Source organism: Hipposideros armiger, unplaced genomic scaffold (genome assembly GCF_001890085.2).
Source record: "Hipposideros armiger isolate ML-2016 unplaced genomic scaffold, ASM189008v1 scaffold_313, whole genome shotgun sequence".
Classification (NCBI taxonomy): Eukaryota; Metazoa; Chordata; class Mammalia; order Chiroptera; family Hipposideridae; genus Hipposideros; species Hipposideros armiger.
Genome location: NW_017731663.1, coordinates 2,239,034 through 2,256,213, shown reverse-complemented (window position 1 = coordinate 2,256,213; position 17,180 = coordinate 2,239,034). Strand labels below are relative to the sequence as shown.

At 44.7% G+C, this 17,180-nt stretch overlaps 1 protein-coding gene across 1 annotated transcript in view; it reads right to left on the bottom strand.

The window, feature by feature from the left end:
* Positions 1–2,873: 2,873 nt before the first annotated feature.
* BARX2 (BARX homeobox 2) overlaps positions 2,874–17,180 on the bottom strand; it is a 66,714-nt gene continuing 52,407 nt past the window's right edge. The window contains exons 2-4 of the mRNA XM_019660178.1: positions 15,132–15,432; positions 11,009–11,093; positions 2,874–3,775 (exon numbers count right to left, since the gene is read on the bottom strand). Of these exons, the coding sequence (XP_019515723.1) occupies positions 3,509–3,775; positions 11,009–11,093; positions 15,132–15,432 (653 nt within the window). The 3' untranslated portion in view covers positions 2,874–3,508. The remainder of the gene's footprint in view (positions 3,776–11,008; positions 11,094–15,131; positions 15,433–17,180) is intronic.

Sequence of the window (17,180 nt, the reverse complement as noted above, 5' to 3'; positions counted from 1 at the left end):
CTAAGACAGTTCTAGAACTGACCAGTCTCTGAGAAAAACTTAAAACCAGCCTGGTTAAAGTTGGTTTCTGATAGAGCTGTTCAGACTAGTTTGAGGACATGGGTCTCATAGCATGAGACCCATTCAGTGATGGTTTGAGTCTCAGCAAACCTTTGTGGTCTGTGTAGAAGCAAATCAGAAGGCACGGTGACCCAGACACCTACTGAGAGTCCAGAACCTGCTCCAGCAGTCCTTTACTTTCTACTAAAAAAGATTCAAGCACTGGGGGCAGAGACACTGCTCCTGGCTGTGTCGCCTTGTGTCTCTGGGGAAGCCCCACCTCACCACCTCCATCCCTGCATTAGAACAAAGCTCACGTGCAGGGAGCAAGCTGCTGCTGAAAGTTTTTCCACCACCACCGCCGCCACCACCACCCCTCTGAAAAAGCACAGGCTTGTTTGCATGGGAGGGGAGAAGGTTGCGAATGACAAAGGCCCTCTGCAGGGATCTGGCACTGGGCTTGGTTCTTGACTTGGCTCCTGACCAGCTACGATCCAGGGAAAGAGCTTAACTTCTCTCTGATTAATGAACTTCCTGTAACACTGGGAAACACAGCCCATTTCATAGGCTGAGAGGGCAGCATCCACTAGAGGTGCTTGTGAAAGTGCTTTCCATTCCTCACGGAGGAGACTGCAAGAGAGGGGGGCTGAGGCCTCCGTGTGGTCAGCTTCATTGTATGCACTGCATGGTCAGTTTGGCATGGCCCTCTCCCCGCTCTGAAAAACTTCAAGAAGCAGAAGCTGACCAGACCCTAAGATAAGACCCTGAACCTTCAGAAGTCACCATCCTGGATGCCAGAGAAGGGAAAGAATGCTTTTGTTTAGCAAGGCCCACAAAGGTAGATGACTCCGAGAGAACTGAGAAAGTGAGGAAACTGCTCTCCATGGAGGGAACTCCTGGGCGTCAGGGATCACTGGATAACTCTGTTCAAGACCACACAGAAAGACCTCCTATTCACCACGATTCATAGAAAACTTGTAGATGGGTTTCTGGATGTCCGTCTCAAGTCCTGGGAGCTGGAAGGAAAAGGGAAAGATGGAAGCGGAGGGAGCAGAGCCTGTTGCCTAATCAAGTCCCACTCGCATTCGAAAGGCCCAGTCTGACCCATCCTGAGTCACAGGGTAAAGCTATATAGAGCTGAGTCTGAAGGACAAGCCCAGGGCTTATAAGTGCACTTGACCTTGGGCTCAGGGCTTCCAAAACAGGAGGAAAGATAATCTGAGGTCCTAAACCCTCCACTGAAATCCTTTCAATCCCTAGGGACAAGAAACAATACCAAGATGACAGGCCAAGTACTCAGCGCTGGAAGTCAGGACAGTGCTTAGATCGCAGTACACATATGTCTGTGTGATGACAGTCACCACTGGACACCTCAGACAAGGACAATATGAGTGCCCAGGACAAAAAGACCAAAAACCATCATAAGAAAACAGCATCCAAATGAAAGGCCTTTTGGGGTTGGGGGAGGGAGGGGTCATGAATAAAACAGAACAGTTCCTCAGGAGTGAGACTACACTGGCACAGATCCACCTGCTTACTTTGGCCATTGTGTACACTCTTTGGCCCACCGGGACACCACCTGGTAGGCAGATCATAAACCTGTACATGGGGTGGGCTAGACGTGAAGACAGCTTTCTGCATGCACCGTACAAGAAACCTCACACAGATGGCTGGGTGTGGTCTGCACAGCCAGGTTCTCGGAGGCCAAATCCTTACCTCCTTTGTCTATTCACAAGAGGAAAGAAAAAGACTGCTTTCTTTTTGTTGATCTTAACAGCAAAGGCAGTGAACGCACTGCCTTAGCAAAGTCAAAATGGCAGGCACTGTCCAGGTTAATGGTTGAAAGGAGGCAGGCAGAGAACTGAAAACAAGCAGATCGTTCCTGTGTCACTCTGAAAAGAATTATATGATTTGTTTTACAGAACTAGTAGCAGCTTTTGTTTCCTGGTTGAGGCCATTATTGAAGTCAGTTTTTATTTCGCAAGCCCACACTGGGCACAGTCACCCTGTAATTAATAATGGACAGTCTGCAAGATGGGTCCTCTGCCATGTAGGACATCACAAGTGAACACACCAGGGAAGGTGATCATGACAAACCATGTGGGATCAGGCCTCTCTGGGCCTGATTGTCTGCATGACAGTCAGATGGGAAACCGAGGCTGCATTCTCACTTTAGGACATCTGGAGCCCGCCTCCTTCTGGGTCTTCTGAAAAGTGAGGCATCATTTTTAATTTAAAATCACAGAGCACATCTAGCCAAGTAGTTCTCAAATCTTTCGTTAAAAGTTGCAGAGCCCGTCATCCAAATGGATACATAATGAAGAAAAATAAATAAGAAACCAATAAAAATGTTTGCCCTATAGAGTATGGGGGCATAGGGTAGAGGGGGCAGAAGGGAAAGTAAACATTTTTATAATTTGACTTTTGAAGCACGTCGGTGTATTATCTCTTCAAAAAAAGAAAGAATGTTTGAAGTTGGAAGCCTACAATGAACAGTGCTGACAATGGGGCTGCTCTGGCAGAAGGTGGAGGGAGGGGTGGTGGGCAGAGCCCCAGCTACCCTGCTCCTTCCTCACCCAAGGCATCTTGGAGTGTCTTCCATGTGCTCTCTGCTTTGGGACACCACTGGCCTGGCCCAATCTTTTTATTTTCTAGCTGGGAAACGAAAGCCCAGGGAGCCGGGCTCTCTCTCTCTCTCTGGGTCTCTTGATCCAATAGGACATATTCAAGAAAGGCTAAAGGTCGTGCCCAGAAGAAATAATACATCCAATCCTTTTAAAAGATTTATTTTTAATTAAAAAATAAAAGTTATCTTCACATATCTGTATTTCAGCTTCAAGGATGACAACTTAATGAAGCAAGAAAAACAAGGCTTATCAGTTCTTGAGTCACCTGATCATTGTATAATGGGTACAAAGGCACACGTGTCTTCAAACCAACAAACTTTATTCAGAAACAATTCTAATAACTCCAGAACTCCCTTCCCCCAAGTCTTTTTTGCCCACCCTCACCCCCTCCCGCCAAACAACAACCAAAACATTAAATTCTCTTTTAAAACTACAGAAATAAGTGCTGAGTCAGCAAGGAACCTGGGCGAGCTGCCCAAGTCCTCCGTGTCTCTCTACTTTGATGACTGGCTGCCCAGAGGCTGGCAGGGAGAGAGCCAGAGTCATCCGCCACTGGACATCAGGTGGGGCTTGTGCCCAGCCCCACAGCCATCACCCCAGCTGGGGCAGGCAGTCCCAAGGCACTATCTCTCTTCAGCAAGGGCATCCTGTGGCTAAAGCATCCTTTCAGAAAGAGAAAGGCCTAAGGCAAGCAAAGCTTCCTCAAATGCTTGCGACGAAACCACCACTGGACCACTTCTCCCCCAGTTTCCCAGGCTTTGGGAAGTTTCACTTTCCCTATTCTCCCTGCCTTCTCTCTTTCCCTTCTTCCCAGTCTCCCTCTCCCCTCAAAGAGTTTTATTTTAGCTTGATGGTGGGGGTTCCAAAGAGGCTACTGGCAACTCCTGGGGCTGGCCGGGGGGCTCTGCCACCTCTAAGGGGACATCGCATGCTTTAGGTTTCTGTGTGTCACAGAGCTCCTCCGGTCCTTGGGAGGGCGCGAGGTGTTCCTGGCTCTGGGCCTGGTTGTTCATCTTCTCTTCAGCTTCTATCTCTTCTGAGGTGGGGATGGAGTTCTTCTTGGGACGGCCTTTGGGTTTTGTGGGCGCTTCCTGCCCACCTTTAAGTACCTACGTGGGAGAGAAATGGTCATTAAGTCTGAGAAATAACTCCTTCCCTCCACTTTACCACTCAACAGCATCTATACAGTTTCTTCCCAGGGTGACCAAGTTCAGCAAAAAGTATTTTCAGCCCATCAGCTCGTCTACAAAGACGTCTTCACCCTTTAAATGCACTGTTAATCAATATCACACATTTTAGCATTACAAAAAAAGGATCACATATACATAAAAAATCCAGCTTCAATAATAAGGAAATAAAAATGAAAATATTAATGTGGTATCAATGAAGTGGACAAATTAAAAAAAGACAATATTTGTAGCAAGCAGGAAAATAAACTCTTTCCATAGAGTTGAAGAAAGATATAAAGCAAGCAAAATAAGAGTACCCCAAATGGCCTTTGCTGATTTCAAAGGACTTGCACATTTATTATCCCGATGTGACTTACACAAGAATCCCATGATGTAGGCAGGAATAATTTTAGAAACATTTTTATGTTACTTAGGAATATAACACACTCCTTCCTCCACTGACTCTGAACCCTGGCGTGGTGTAATTGCTGACTTTCTGGGCAGCAAGTGAGAAGGACTTCAGCAGGACTTGGGGTTTAGCACAGATAATTAGGTGTGGGGTATATTTTTGCTACTTACATACCTAGCTTCCTCTTATCGTCCCCATTTGAACAGAAGCTCCTTGAAGGTACATCCTGCTTCTATCCCTTGCTTTGCACTCCAGGCATCTAACTTCCAACTAACTTTCTATGCAGTCACTAAATATTTATCGACTACATCTCCTTCCTGTAAGAGCAGCAGAGGACTTCTAGGTGCTGAATTATAAGAATAAACGTAGTAACTTGATAAATCATAATTCTTTTTTAAAAATGGCTTTATTGAAATACAATTCACATACCATCCATTTATAGTATACGATTTCGTGATTTTTTTTTTAGTAATCACAGAATCGTGCAACTACCACCAGAATCCAATTTAGAACATTTCACCACCCCGAAAAAGAAACCCCTGCCCATGAGCAGCCATTCCCCATTCCTTGTTCCCCAAGCATAGGCGACCATTCATCTGTTTTATGTCTCCACAGATGCTGGACATTCCATATGAAAGGAATCATATACTGTGTCATCCTTTGTGACTGGCTCCTTTAGCTTAGCATGTTTTCAAGGTTCGTCCATGTTATAGCATGTATCAGTATTTCATTCCTTTTTATGGCCAAATAATATCCATTGTATGGGTATACCCCATTCTCTTTACCTATTCACCAGTTGATAGGCACTTTTGGCTATTGTGAATAATACTGCTGTTAACATGGTTGTGCAGGGCTGGCCGAGTGGCTCAGTTGGTTAAGAGCTCACTCAAGAGTTTGAGGTCTGAGCAACAGAGGTTCAATTCCCAGCCCGAGCTGAGCAGCCACTGAGTTACCAACAGGTGGCAGGATGGCTCAGCTAAAAAAACAACAACAACAAAAACATGGGTGTGCAAATCTGTTCAAGTCCCTGCTTTCACTTCTTTGGGGTATATGCCCAGAAGTAGAATTGCTGGTTCATGTGGTAACTGTTTAACATTTTGAGGAACTTCCACACTATTTTCCAAAGGAGTTGCACCATGTTATAGTCCAATTAGCAGGGTATGAGGACTCTAGTTCTCCACATCCTCGCCAATACTTGTTACTAAGCCTTTTTGATTATAGTCATCCTAGTGAGTGTGAGTGGCATCATTGTTTTTGATTTGCATTTCCTTGATGACTAATGAAGTTAAGCATCTTTTCATGTACCAGTAGTATATCTTCTTTGGGGATATGTCTATTCAAATCCTTCATCCATTTTTTAATTTGGTTGTATTTTTATTATTGAGTTATAAGAGTTTATATATTTTGGATACAAGTCTCTTATCAGACACAAGATTTGAAATATGTTCTCCCATTCTGTGTGTTATCTTTTGACTTTCTTGGTGATGTCCCTTATAGCACAAAAGTTTTTAATTTTGTTGATGTCCAATTTATTTTTTTATTTTGTTATTTGTGCTATTGGTGTTATATCTAAGAAGATTTTGCCTAATCCACGGTCATGAATATTTACTCATATTTTCTTCTAAGAATTTTATAGCTTTAGCTTATACATTTAGATCTATGATTCATTTTGAGTTAATTTCTGTGTATGGTATGAGGAAAACTATAAGTCTTCAAGAAGCACCTCCTTTTAGTTGGGAATCTTCTGAAGCACTGTACTTTCCTCCGAAACACACAGATCTGACGGGGACCTCTAACAAGGTATAGATGCTGATAATTCACCTTTCAGGAGAAGACATCCCTGTATTTCCTTTCACATAAGTCACTATCTGATTTTTATTTCAGTTCAGAATGTTGACAGCATCCGAATGTGCTAAGGTGGAACTTACATGTTGAAAGCAGCTCCACTCAGTATGAAAGAGGTTATAGAAAATTAAGTTGCCCCATGTATTAATCAAGTTATAAAAGGGCAGGTCTAAGGAAGCCACCTAATTGGCAAAAGAAAGTCCAGCCCAGCAATTAGAGCACACCACCCACACAGCTTGGATCGATCCCACCTGGCTGTTTTCCTACAGCACACACAAAAAATTCAAAACAATCAAACCATTTTCTAAATGGAATAAAACATTCCAGTGCAAGCAATAATTAGGAGATAACTACCCTCTTGGCTGCTTTCCACACTCGACCTCTGGCCCCTTGCCTTCCAGCACACCTGAGACATGCAATTATCTCACCATCGCCTCTCACCGGGAGCTGCACATTCTCATGCACCCTGTGGCTCTTTTCCCAGGACTCCATACTCCCTAACTGTTCCTAGGACCAATTTAGTCTCCTTGGTCCTGAGAGGCCAGGCAACCCATTGCATACAAGATCATGTCTCTCAGAAAAACATCTAGCACATCATCTACTTTTATTAGCCATGCCTGCTGACAGCCCTCCTCTGAACTCTAAAACCAGGTATCCCAGTGTCCTATTGCTAAGGATGTCAGGACAAGGCCTTTGCTTCCTTCTCAAGGTGCTTAGGTGGGGGACAGGCAGTTTGACCAGAAAGCCCAGAATGTCAGTGCAGTGAGGGGCCTTCTACCTCCCCCGCTATTCAGACAGGAACCTGAACTGAGCAGGCAGAAGTGGTTCGTCACAGGCAGAGAGCAAGCCGAAGGCAGAAGACTTGAACATAAAACCCCTGACCATTCGAATCTAACACACTTACCAGTATTTCATTGTGTATGATGTGTGAGGGATACATAAAGTGTGCCACTGTTATGTCTGACTCCACTATTTATCTGCAATTATCCAATCTCCCAGCAGACCCTAGGCCATGGACTTATTACCTGGAGTGCTTTATGCTCCTTTTTCTCGATCTTTATCTGCAGCTCTATGGAAAAGTGGGAGCCATATAACTGATGACTGTTTCCATGGAGCTGAGATGCAAGTTCGGGTTCTCTAGCATGAATCTGTTTGCAGCACACTGTTTAGCAGACTTTCTCCACTTGAAGATGGAATGTTCCAATATACCACAAGCCCAGATGCTAAGGCGCTGACGGGAGAAGGCAGGGAGAGTGAGAAAGGACAAACACTCAGGGCTGCTCTTAACCAGAGTCCCAGGGACCTGCCTTATCTCTCCTGGCCTCCAAAAGTCTGGATTCTCTGGAGATGTAAATTCTGTGGATAAGTAAATAATTTTTAAAATAATAATAAGAATAGCAGCTAATATTTCTTGGCTAAGTTTTACAGGGATTAGCTCAGTTAATACCACAACTTTATAAGGTATATATTAGGTATTTACTCATGAGGAAACAGGCACACAGAGGTTAAGTAAACTGCCCAAGACGACACAGATAGCAACTGGTAGCAGTTTCACAGAACTGTTGATTATCTGGAGACTTTCAGTGTGAAAGATGATGATGGAACATGGTATGTGGCCCACCCAACTCCGTGACTGGGAGAAGAAGGTTGTATCCACCTAGATCCCCTCACTAAACAGAATTCTGTTTGCATTGTATTTCAGAACTTAAAAAAAAAAACACTGAATAATGAGGCCTGTTGCAAAACACTGTTGAGTCCTACTGGAACTAAAGCCAAACAGAAATGAAATAGAGGGTGAGTGTCCCAGCTCATGTGCAAGATTAAATTTACCCAACCCGCTATAGGTTACAAATGCTGCCCGGTAAAAACGAGTCAGAGATGCTATCTTGGTTTTGGCAGTACTGTCCTTGGCAGCCGCGTGAATAACTCTGAGAATCAAGTGCTAATCTTTTTCCAGTTCCAATTAGGTTACTAGCCTTGAGACATCTTTATTACCCAATTATCTTTTTCTTTTCCTCCCTAGTACTTGAAGAGATAGCCTTGAAAGCGTTTTACCAGGAAAATACATGAAGCAATCAGGATCCCAACAATGCCTTGCTGTTCTGGGAGAGTCAGAACTCAGACCTACAACTGAACAGCAGCCCTCACGTTTTAGCTCCAGCCATTCTGAAGTACTTGAGTGCCCCCCAAATACTCCTGTCCCTTCCTTCTGCCTGTATCATTCTTCCCACCTTTACTTGGCACATTTTTATTCATCCACTAAAACCAATTTAGATGGTACCTCTTCTGTGAAGCCTTCCCTTCTCTACACTGATTCTGCACCCTGTAAATCCTTCTGCGATTGCCCTGATCACTCTGTAAACAAGTAATACAGCTCTGTCTCCCTGACTTGACTGATACCTTTTTCCAATGACTGCGAAAGTTATCGGAAAACTAGGTACTCTTGTGTTCTCAAGTAACCTGAATTTGGTTGGCCTGTGAAATGCTCTCTGAGGTTAAATCTTCCTTCCATTTTGTTCTATACAACATTGATAACCGTCAACAAGTGGCCCACGATTGTGTCAGCAACACAGTGGCTGGTGAAAAACAAGTGAAGTCAGAGGCCCAGGCACACGCGTCGTCCCATGGGCACTGGGCGGTGCTGGCAGAGATGGCAGGCTGTCAGTTCATTAATCATCTGACTCACGAAAAGATTGCTGATAAGCAATTTAAACAATGCCTCTGCCACACTGGAGACATTGATTTCAATGACGATGATTGACAAGGAAGAAGGTGGGTGGTAGAACTTGCACAGAAAGCAGTGAAGGGACTTACCCAAAATCAGCCAGGGAGGGGCAAGCATGAGAACAAGGCCCAGTTTCTAACTCCCAAGTCTGATTCCTTTAGCGATCAATCCCCCAAAAGGTTTCCACCATAACTCTTAGGGGTGTCTTAGGATTCTAGAAGTTTTGGAGTGACGATATATTTAATTGAATCCCATTCATCCTTCAATTTCAACTTCTCCCTGCAACCGTACCCAATACCTCTCTTCTGAACTCTTATGGGGTTCTAAATATTTAAATAAACAACCAAACTTAATTATAATGTGCTCCCTAGATGCTTCCTGGGCCTTGATTCTCCAACTAGATCATAAATTCCATGAAGGCAGGGTTATATTTTATTTCATTACTTCCTATAGTGCCTAGGACTAGGCATGGTTCATGAGACACTAATTGCATATTAGCTGATTCATGTAATATATGTTTGTACATGTAACTGGCATCTCTGCTCACTGCGAGAGTACTTCATGAGCCAAGCCGCCTCCATCTGAAAATCGTTCCATCTTCAGGCTCAGGTCCACCCAGAGGAAATGAAGAGATTTGCCCAGAAATTCCTTTCTGGGAATATAATAAATGCTGACTTGTTGCCTTTTTCCCTACTTTTCCTACTAATATTCATTTGTAATTTATTTATTTATTTTTATCATTGTTAGCAGGCATAGCAAGAACTAAAGTTTTAAGAAAAAATTAGACAAAAACACAAAATTGAGAAAAATGTCTTGATATCAACTAAAAAATATCTATTGGGGCAGCTGGTTAGCTCAGGTGGTTAGACCGCAGGTTGTAACACCAAGATTGTCGATTCGATTCCCACATGGGCCAAGGAGCTACACCCTCCACAACTAGACTGAAGACAACTACTTGACTTGGAGCTGATGGGTCCTGGAAAAACACACTGTTTCCCAATAAAATTTCTTAAAAAAAAATTTATATACACACACACACACACACACACACACACACACACACACACACACACACACATACACATTAACTTTTTTTGGAAAAGTAGGTGTGAAGGACCTCAGTTATTGGGTAGCTGTGAAAAACTTCATATTCCAGCCCTTGAAACACCAGAAAATATGGCTTGTGACCAGATGGGTTAGCAAATTAGAATGTCATCCAGGCAGGCCGGGACCGCCTAGTCCATATGAGAGGAGGAAGGGCCATAAGATTTGGCAAAGATGTAAGAAGAGCCCAGGTCAGAGGCCCTGAGGTACCTAGTCTCTAAACAATAGAACAGCATTTCTTCCCACCCTCACCCCACCCTGACCCTTTTCTGTGGACTTTGATCTTGTCCTTTGTGGTTTACAAAACTGGGAATCAAACACTCAACCACTTTGGAAAATTTTGGTTTCACAGTGCCTCTCTAAAAAGGAGGGTGGGTAAAACTATGATGAAATTGAGTCCCTCAGAATGTAGCGAATTTTATTCTTTTTTTAGAGAGATTTATTCTAATAAGTTCATTTAAAAAACCAAAGATGGAATGATTCATTAGCTAGGCACTAGAGCAATATTAGGGAAACTGTAGTCATTCCACAGAGTGCATTTAGAGGGACCCAAGTGCTTGTTAACATGCATATTCCCACCCCTGTCCTGCGATAGGGAATCAGAATCCTGGCAGGGGCCCAGAGCTCTGCCGGGTTACCTGCTACCCAGGTTTCTCTGATGCCCACTAAAGTTTGAGAATTACTGCGTTAGACGATGCACAGCTACAAGAACAGATGTGCCCTATATGTCGTTATAAACAAAGAGTACAGACGTCTATTCTTAGCTGTTGGTGGGAAGGGGACGGAAGCTGTTTGAAAAGGCTAGCAGGTGGGGTTAAATCTAGCAACAGAGAAGCTTGTGGGCTTTCATTTTCTTTTATTTCTAAGGAAACTGTGAAAAAGAATATCCTCCTGGTCAGGAAATCCAGGTCAGGAGGAATGGCTGTCCATCTCTTCACACAGCCTTCCTCCCAGGCAGCACCATACAAGGCCTCCCAGTCTCTGGTGCCTGAACCACCAAATGGTCCTTCCTGCCTTCTTCCCAGCCCTGTAGCAGGGCTCTGTCCCATCATGATGGGCCTGTGGGTAGATACACTCTCTTCTTTCTTACCATTTTCTTCCATTTCATCCTACGATTCTGATACCAAGTCTTCACCTGCAGTTGAGTGAGTCCCAGAGACTGGGCCAAGTCCAACCTAGAAGGCACAAGACACAAAAGCAGGATGAAGACGAGGGGGAAGGGTGGTAGAGATGGGGTCTTGTTGACTGGTTCCCGGTACTGCTACCTGGATCTTCCCCATTTAACCAATTCTTTCCCCAAAGAGCTTTGCTTTCCTTTCAAAGATCCTATGGATGATAATCCGGGAAGCTAGAAACATGCCCAAACCCAAGAACGGTCTACGTTGGACCTGAAAAGAATTGCTGAGCCTTCATTGCAAAGTCTTTTTCCTGACCTGACACAGTCTTTAATTCTATACAAAATGAAGAGTCTGACCCAGAATTAAAATGAGAAGGAAAGGTAAAGTCATATCTTCCTCATGAGAATCCCATTCATCATTCATGGTCTAGCTAAAGTCCCACCTCAGGCGGGAGAACGCCCAGCTCACACAGGTTGTCTCTTCTATACCCTCTCATAGGTCAGCCACCACCGAAGTGGTCCAAATTCTCAACTGGTCTCTAATTGCTTCACTTTAGTTATTTCTGCCTCCCTAGCTCAACCCCAAGAGCAGAGTTTGTCTTCTGCTTCTTTTATAATCACATAACTGCCTATCAAATTTTAAATCTAGAGCTAGGGCGCAAAAATACTTTTCAATGAATTGACTCTTTCATTGTAGCTGCTCTAAGTTGTTATAATGCCAGATTCCAAAATAAACATTAAGTCCATAGATTCTCCTGCTTCCCATTCTACTGCTAACCATGGCTCTGCATTTCTTTGTAGCCTTCTGAAAAGTTCTGAATCTCAAGCCATTCCTGGGAAGTGTGCGGTTGGAGCAAATTCCAACGACACGGCAACCATTTGCTGAGTACCACAGCATCCAGGCTACGTGCTAATCCCCTGACATGTGCTATATAATTTATTCCTTTCACAATGCTGTGAAGTAGGTATAATTATTTCCATTTTACAGATACAAGATCTGTGGTTCAAGAGATTAGAACCGCTCGGCAACCATGGCCAAATCCTGTCAGTTACTTGTTTTTGTAAATAAAGTCTTGCTGGAACACAGACACACTCATTTGTTCACATATTATTGTCTATGAGTGCTTTCATGCTATAACGTCTGAGTTGAGTAATTGTGACAGAGACCATAGGGCCCACAAAGCCTAACATATTTACTCTCTGGCCCCATATAACAAAACTCTGCTGACCCCTGGTAGATGGTCCTAGAGTAAGAGGCAGGGCCAGAATTCAAATCTACTTTCGTCTAACTTGTACGTTTTGTCTAACTATACACTTTCTCTGGTATAGGGGCTCACCTCCACTTACCATATTTTTTGTGCAAGTTAGATCTGTCAAAGAAAAGCTCTTGCTCAGGCTTTCATGGAGAAAATTCAGGGATGTTACATCACAAGGAGCAGCAAACAACCCAAATGGAGCATATGAAATGAGAAAGGGAAGCAGGCTTCCAACCTCAGTTGAGACTGTAACTGTTGACCTATGTTGATAAGAACTCCAGGTCTACCTGAGCACCACCTGGAAGGACCACCTCCTGAACCAACATGGGCTGCCTCCCTGTGGTTCCAATCCTGGTCCCTGAAGCAGTGTGGACTTCTCAAGTAGCAACTTGGGCCAAGCCCCTTTGATACAGCTTGAGCAGTGACCACCACTTATGAAGGTCCCCAGGTATCTGAGGATTGCAATTTGTGGATGTAAGGTCTATTATCTCGCACAGGCCTGCACAGCCACAAGCCTGAGCCATGTGACTTCTCTGCTGCAACTCTCTATCTGAGGGGCAATGAGCAGCACCTCACTATCAGGAAGACCGGTGGGTACAGGCTCTGAAGGCTCCAGGTGCTGACTCTTGGCACTCCCAGTTGCAGCTGCCCCGCCCCCCTAAGAGGGCACGATTTAAATGTCCAGTAATAAAAACAGTCTTCCTTCAAGAGACTTCGGAACCTGCATTCACATATACTTGGTTGTCCCAGTAAAAAGCTGCTGGAAGCTGAGTTTTATTGAAAGCGATTAACAGACTGAAGGTAATAAATTCCCAGTGCCAATAGTACTCAGCTCTCCCCACTAACAAAGCACTGCTTCCTAAGCAGCCATTCATTAAGAACCAAGAACCCAGGGGGCAATCTCACAGACTTCTGGTCTCCCTGGAGACAGGTCCTCCCCAGACTCCCACTGTGCCTTCCAAGCCCAGTTCACCTGAGGCCATCAGGTGCGTTTGTCAATGGAAGGTTCAATTCACAGCTCTGCCACCGCTTAGTAAATGGTATTAGCTCACTTGGGAAAAATGCACCCTTGACTCACTCTGGCTACAGAAACACTCTTCACTGTCATCGGCTTTCTCTCATTACCTGCCACTGTTACAAATTCTCACTTCCCTGCATATTCGCTTAAAGGGGGTCACCTAGGAAACTGCAGAAACAAACAATGAGGAAGAGGGAGAGGGCTGTGGGAGGAGGGAGTGCTCATGGCCCTGGTCACGTACAGAGGTAAGGAACATCTGAGAGGGCAGGTTAAGGCGGCAACTTCGATGGCAGCCAAATGGTGTCTTCCTCCTCAGGCAAGTGAATCAATCCTGTGTAGGTCACCTGGGAGGTGCCTGGGCAGGTATCAGGAAGCCCCAGGAGGTTTATTAGGAACTAACATTTTTGTTAAAAAATCCTCTGACTTCTAGAAAATCAGCCTCAAATTTTACCCATGCACGTTGAAGCCCTTTCAACATACCACCACAAGATGCATAGATAATAGTGCCCACTCCGCCTGGATGCCCAAGTACATTATATGCGGGGGGCATCACAATAGTTATTTTGTACCTATCTGATACCTATTAATCCCCAATTCCCAGACCCGTCTCCACTGTCTGCCCAAAAGCAACCCCAATGCTCATGTCCAAAGCAGAACTTACACTCTTTCTCTATAAAACCCACTCTGTCCTCACCCTTCCTACTTCAGCTAGCGGTGTTCCTAGTTACCTGATGGCCCCACACAGGAACACAGAATTCTCAACTCTCATTTCTCTTCTTCATGACAACGTCAGTTCTGTCCCTTTCATCTTCAAAATTGCTCTCCAATCTATTCTCTCCTCTCTACTCCCACTGTCACACCACCTTCGTTCAGGTTTTCAGTGACTGTCCATGGACTGTCTGATGTCCTTGCTCCTGCCTCTTCCCTCTCTAATCAATCATGTATGGCGCCACCAATGTGAGGGCTGTAAAATGTAAATCTGGCCATGTCACTTCTAGCTCTTAATGGCTGCTGAAGGGGGGCCTGAGCAACAAAGTGCACACCGTTAGGCCAGGCAGATGAGGTTCTTCCCACTTCTACAGCCTCGTCTCCCACCATGCCCCTTTCACACCTTAACTGGAGATGTCCCGACCACTTGCCGTTCCCTCAACATGCCCAGTGAGCATGCTTCTGTGCCTTTGGATGGCATTCCCTCTGTGGAATGCCCTCTCCCTCCTGGAATCAAAGGTCTTCTGAAATGTTGCCTCCTCTGAGACACCTCCCCTAACCCCACTGACACACTCAGCAATCTGTGCTCCCACGCCCTGGGTCACCTTCGGCACCAGCACCCAGCTCACTGTGTTGTATTGCAGTCACTTCCTTCCCTGTGATTTCCTCAAGAGCAGGGTTCTTTCTATACTTTGTGGACCCATAATCCCTAATGCCAGACAGCTGATGTGTGCTTAATTAATTGAATCAGCTAACAAATTCTCTTTTAGTCAGTTATTTGCAGACTCCTCTCTCACTTAAATTTTTATCAAACAGTTACTAAACAGCTTAAGAGATGCATCTGAGTTTCCTTCCCTCTCTCTCTAACAGGACAGGGGTCAAACCTGATATGGACAAGGCAGTGAGTGAAAGAAGAGAAAAAGGACCCAGAAAACCTTCCCGATAAAAACAGGATCACAAGCTGAGATGACGTGAGCCAAGGAATAGATTCCTGCCATAGTGTCCTGCGTCTCTGTGAACAGTCCTTGTGCCTGCGCGTCCCATATCGAGAGCAAAAGGAATCTCCCCTTCTCAAGGGCCTTCACTGCAGACAGTCCCCTCCCCATGTCCTCACCTGTCTGGAGTGGACAAGTACTTCTGCTTCTGGAATTTCTTCTCCAGGCCCATGAGCTGAAGCTCAGTGAAGATGGTCCGACTGCGGCGGGGCTTCTTCTGTCGGGGCGTGGGCTGCTCCGCCTCCGACTCGCTGCTGCCAAGAGCTTCGCCACTTGGGGCCTCAGCAGAGGCAGCCTCAGCAGCTGGGTGGCGGGACAGTGCCTGGGCAATTCCTGGGGTGGCAGGGACCAGGTGGGAGATGACCGTGGGCTGTCGGGTGATCACGGAGAGAAGAGGATATGCACGGAGGGAAGTGGGGCCTGGAAGACAAACAGGAAGTCAGGTCACACACAGCAAGGGTGAAAGGAGGCCAGGGACCCTAGGGGACCACTAGCTGAGACCGTTTGACTGGTGGGGTCTCTAGATCATAAGGAGGTATACATGGAGGAAGAGGAAGAAGCAACTCAAAGCCTGTAGTGGCTGGGTGGGCAGGAAACTTGCTGATTTGCTCAGCCTGGTGTGTGAGACATTCGAGTCCCCCATGGCCAAGAGGAGGCCCATGCAATTCCTCTGGTTTCAAGTGACTCTTTCTCCTTTCTTTCTCTTTTAAACCCTTAAATTCTGGTTTCCAAGATACGGGTCAATAGAGCTGAGCACATGAGAAGAAGTAGTCAGGAAAGACTAGAAACATAAGAAAGCCAGAACAGATCTGTAATATACAAACTGCCTGAGAGCCACCTGTGGTCTTTATAAAAATACATACATGGTTGTAACTCTGAATGCCTCTTGAGAGGTCTATTTGACCTTGAATCACAACATTTTTCAGAGCTGGCAGCATGCTTCAAAGCAACTTAATTTAACTCCCTCATTTCAGACATAAGGAAACAGTCCCATAAATGCTGAGTGACTTGCCTAAGATCACAGAGCTTGGAAAAGCAGATTCAGGAGACAAAGAAAGTTTTTCGGGGTTGAAGTCCAGTGCTCTTATCACCACATCTTGTAGCACATGGATACATCATTGAGATGAGGGTGGCAAAAAGATTTTAATTCACATGAAAACTCAGACACATTAAGACTAGCTGCCTACAGCACTGTGTTAAGGAGGATTCCTATGCTGGGTCAGAGCTTGGCTGAGGAAACAGGGCTGAGGTTGATTAATGCTGTCTGCCATGGGCATGCGGGGGGACAGGCGTATGGTAGCAGACATACTATTGGGTTGTCAGAAAACTCATGATGCATTTTTGCAATGAAAAACATAGAAAAAATATGTCATGACTTTTCCGACAACCCAATAATTATGTACCACTCCTGCTTTAAGAATCTCAAGACAAGAGTACTTGTCTGTCAAAGAATCTGTTATGTCTTTAAAGTTCAAGTAAAAAAGGTCTTCCCTTTCATGATTCTACAGTATCAGGTTTAAAATGTCCTGACCATTACCTATATAAATCATTTTACTCTCTGGGCCTCAGTTTTGTCATTAGTATAGTGAGTAAATGTATTGGGCTGTCGGGAAAGTCATGACCCATTTTTGCAATGAAAGACATAGAAAAAATACGTCATGACTTTTCCGACAACCCAATAGATCATTTCAAAGAATCCTTCAAACTCAAACGTACTGATGCGACAAAAGTACCTCTCATCTCAAGCCAATTGTGGTATCTGATGGAAAATTGAGACGACTTGGGGCTGTCCTTTGGGACTCAAAACAGCCCTGATGACTTACTATAAGGGCAGGGCAATCACCAGAGCTGACAACACTCACACTGGTTCTGGGTTAAAACCAACCAACATTACAAAGCACCTGGTGCTACTTGTGTTCGCTCTCTCTCCTCTGGGTTGGCATTTCTCTTCTTATTCATCCTTATGCTTCTGTTTTGGACCCGGTCATAGTTATTAAAACAGATGACTTCTTTTGTTCTCTGACTATACTTCTAGTAAGGCTCAGCAGAAACCACAAAATTGTTAAATAATAAATCACCAAGGGCTACAACTTCCAGTAATTCTCCAGCCAACGTTAACACTTGAGGTTTTGTGTTGTGGATTCTTTTTAAGACAAAAAAAAAGCACC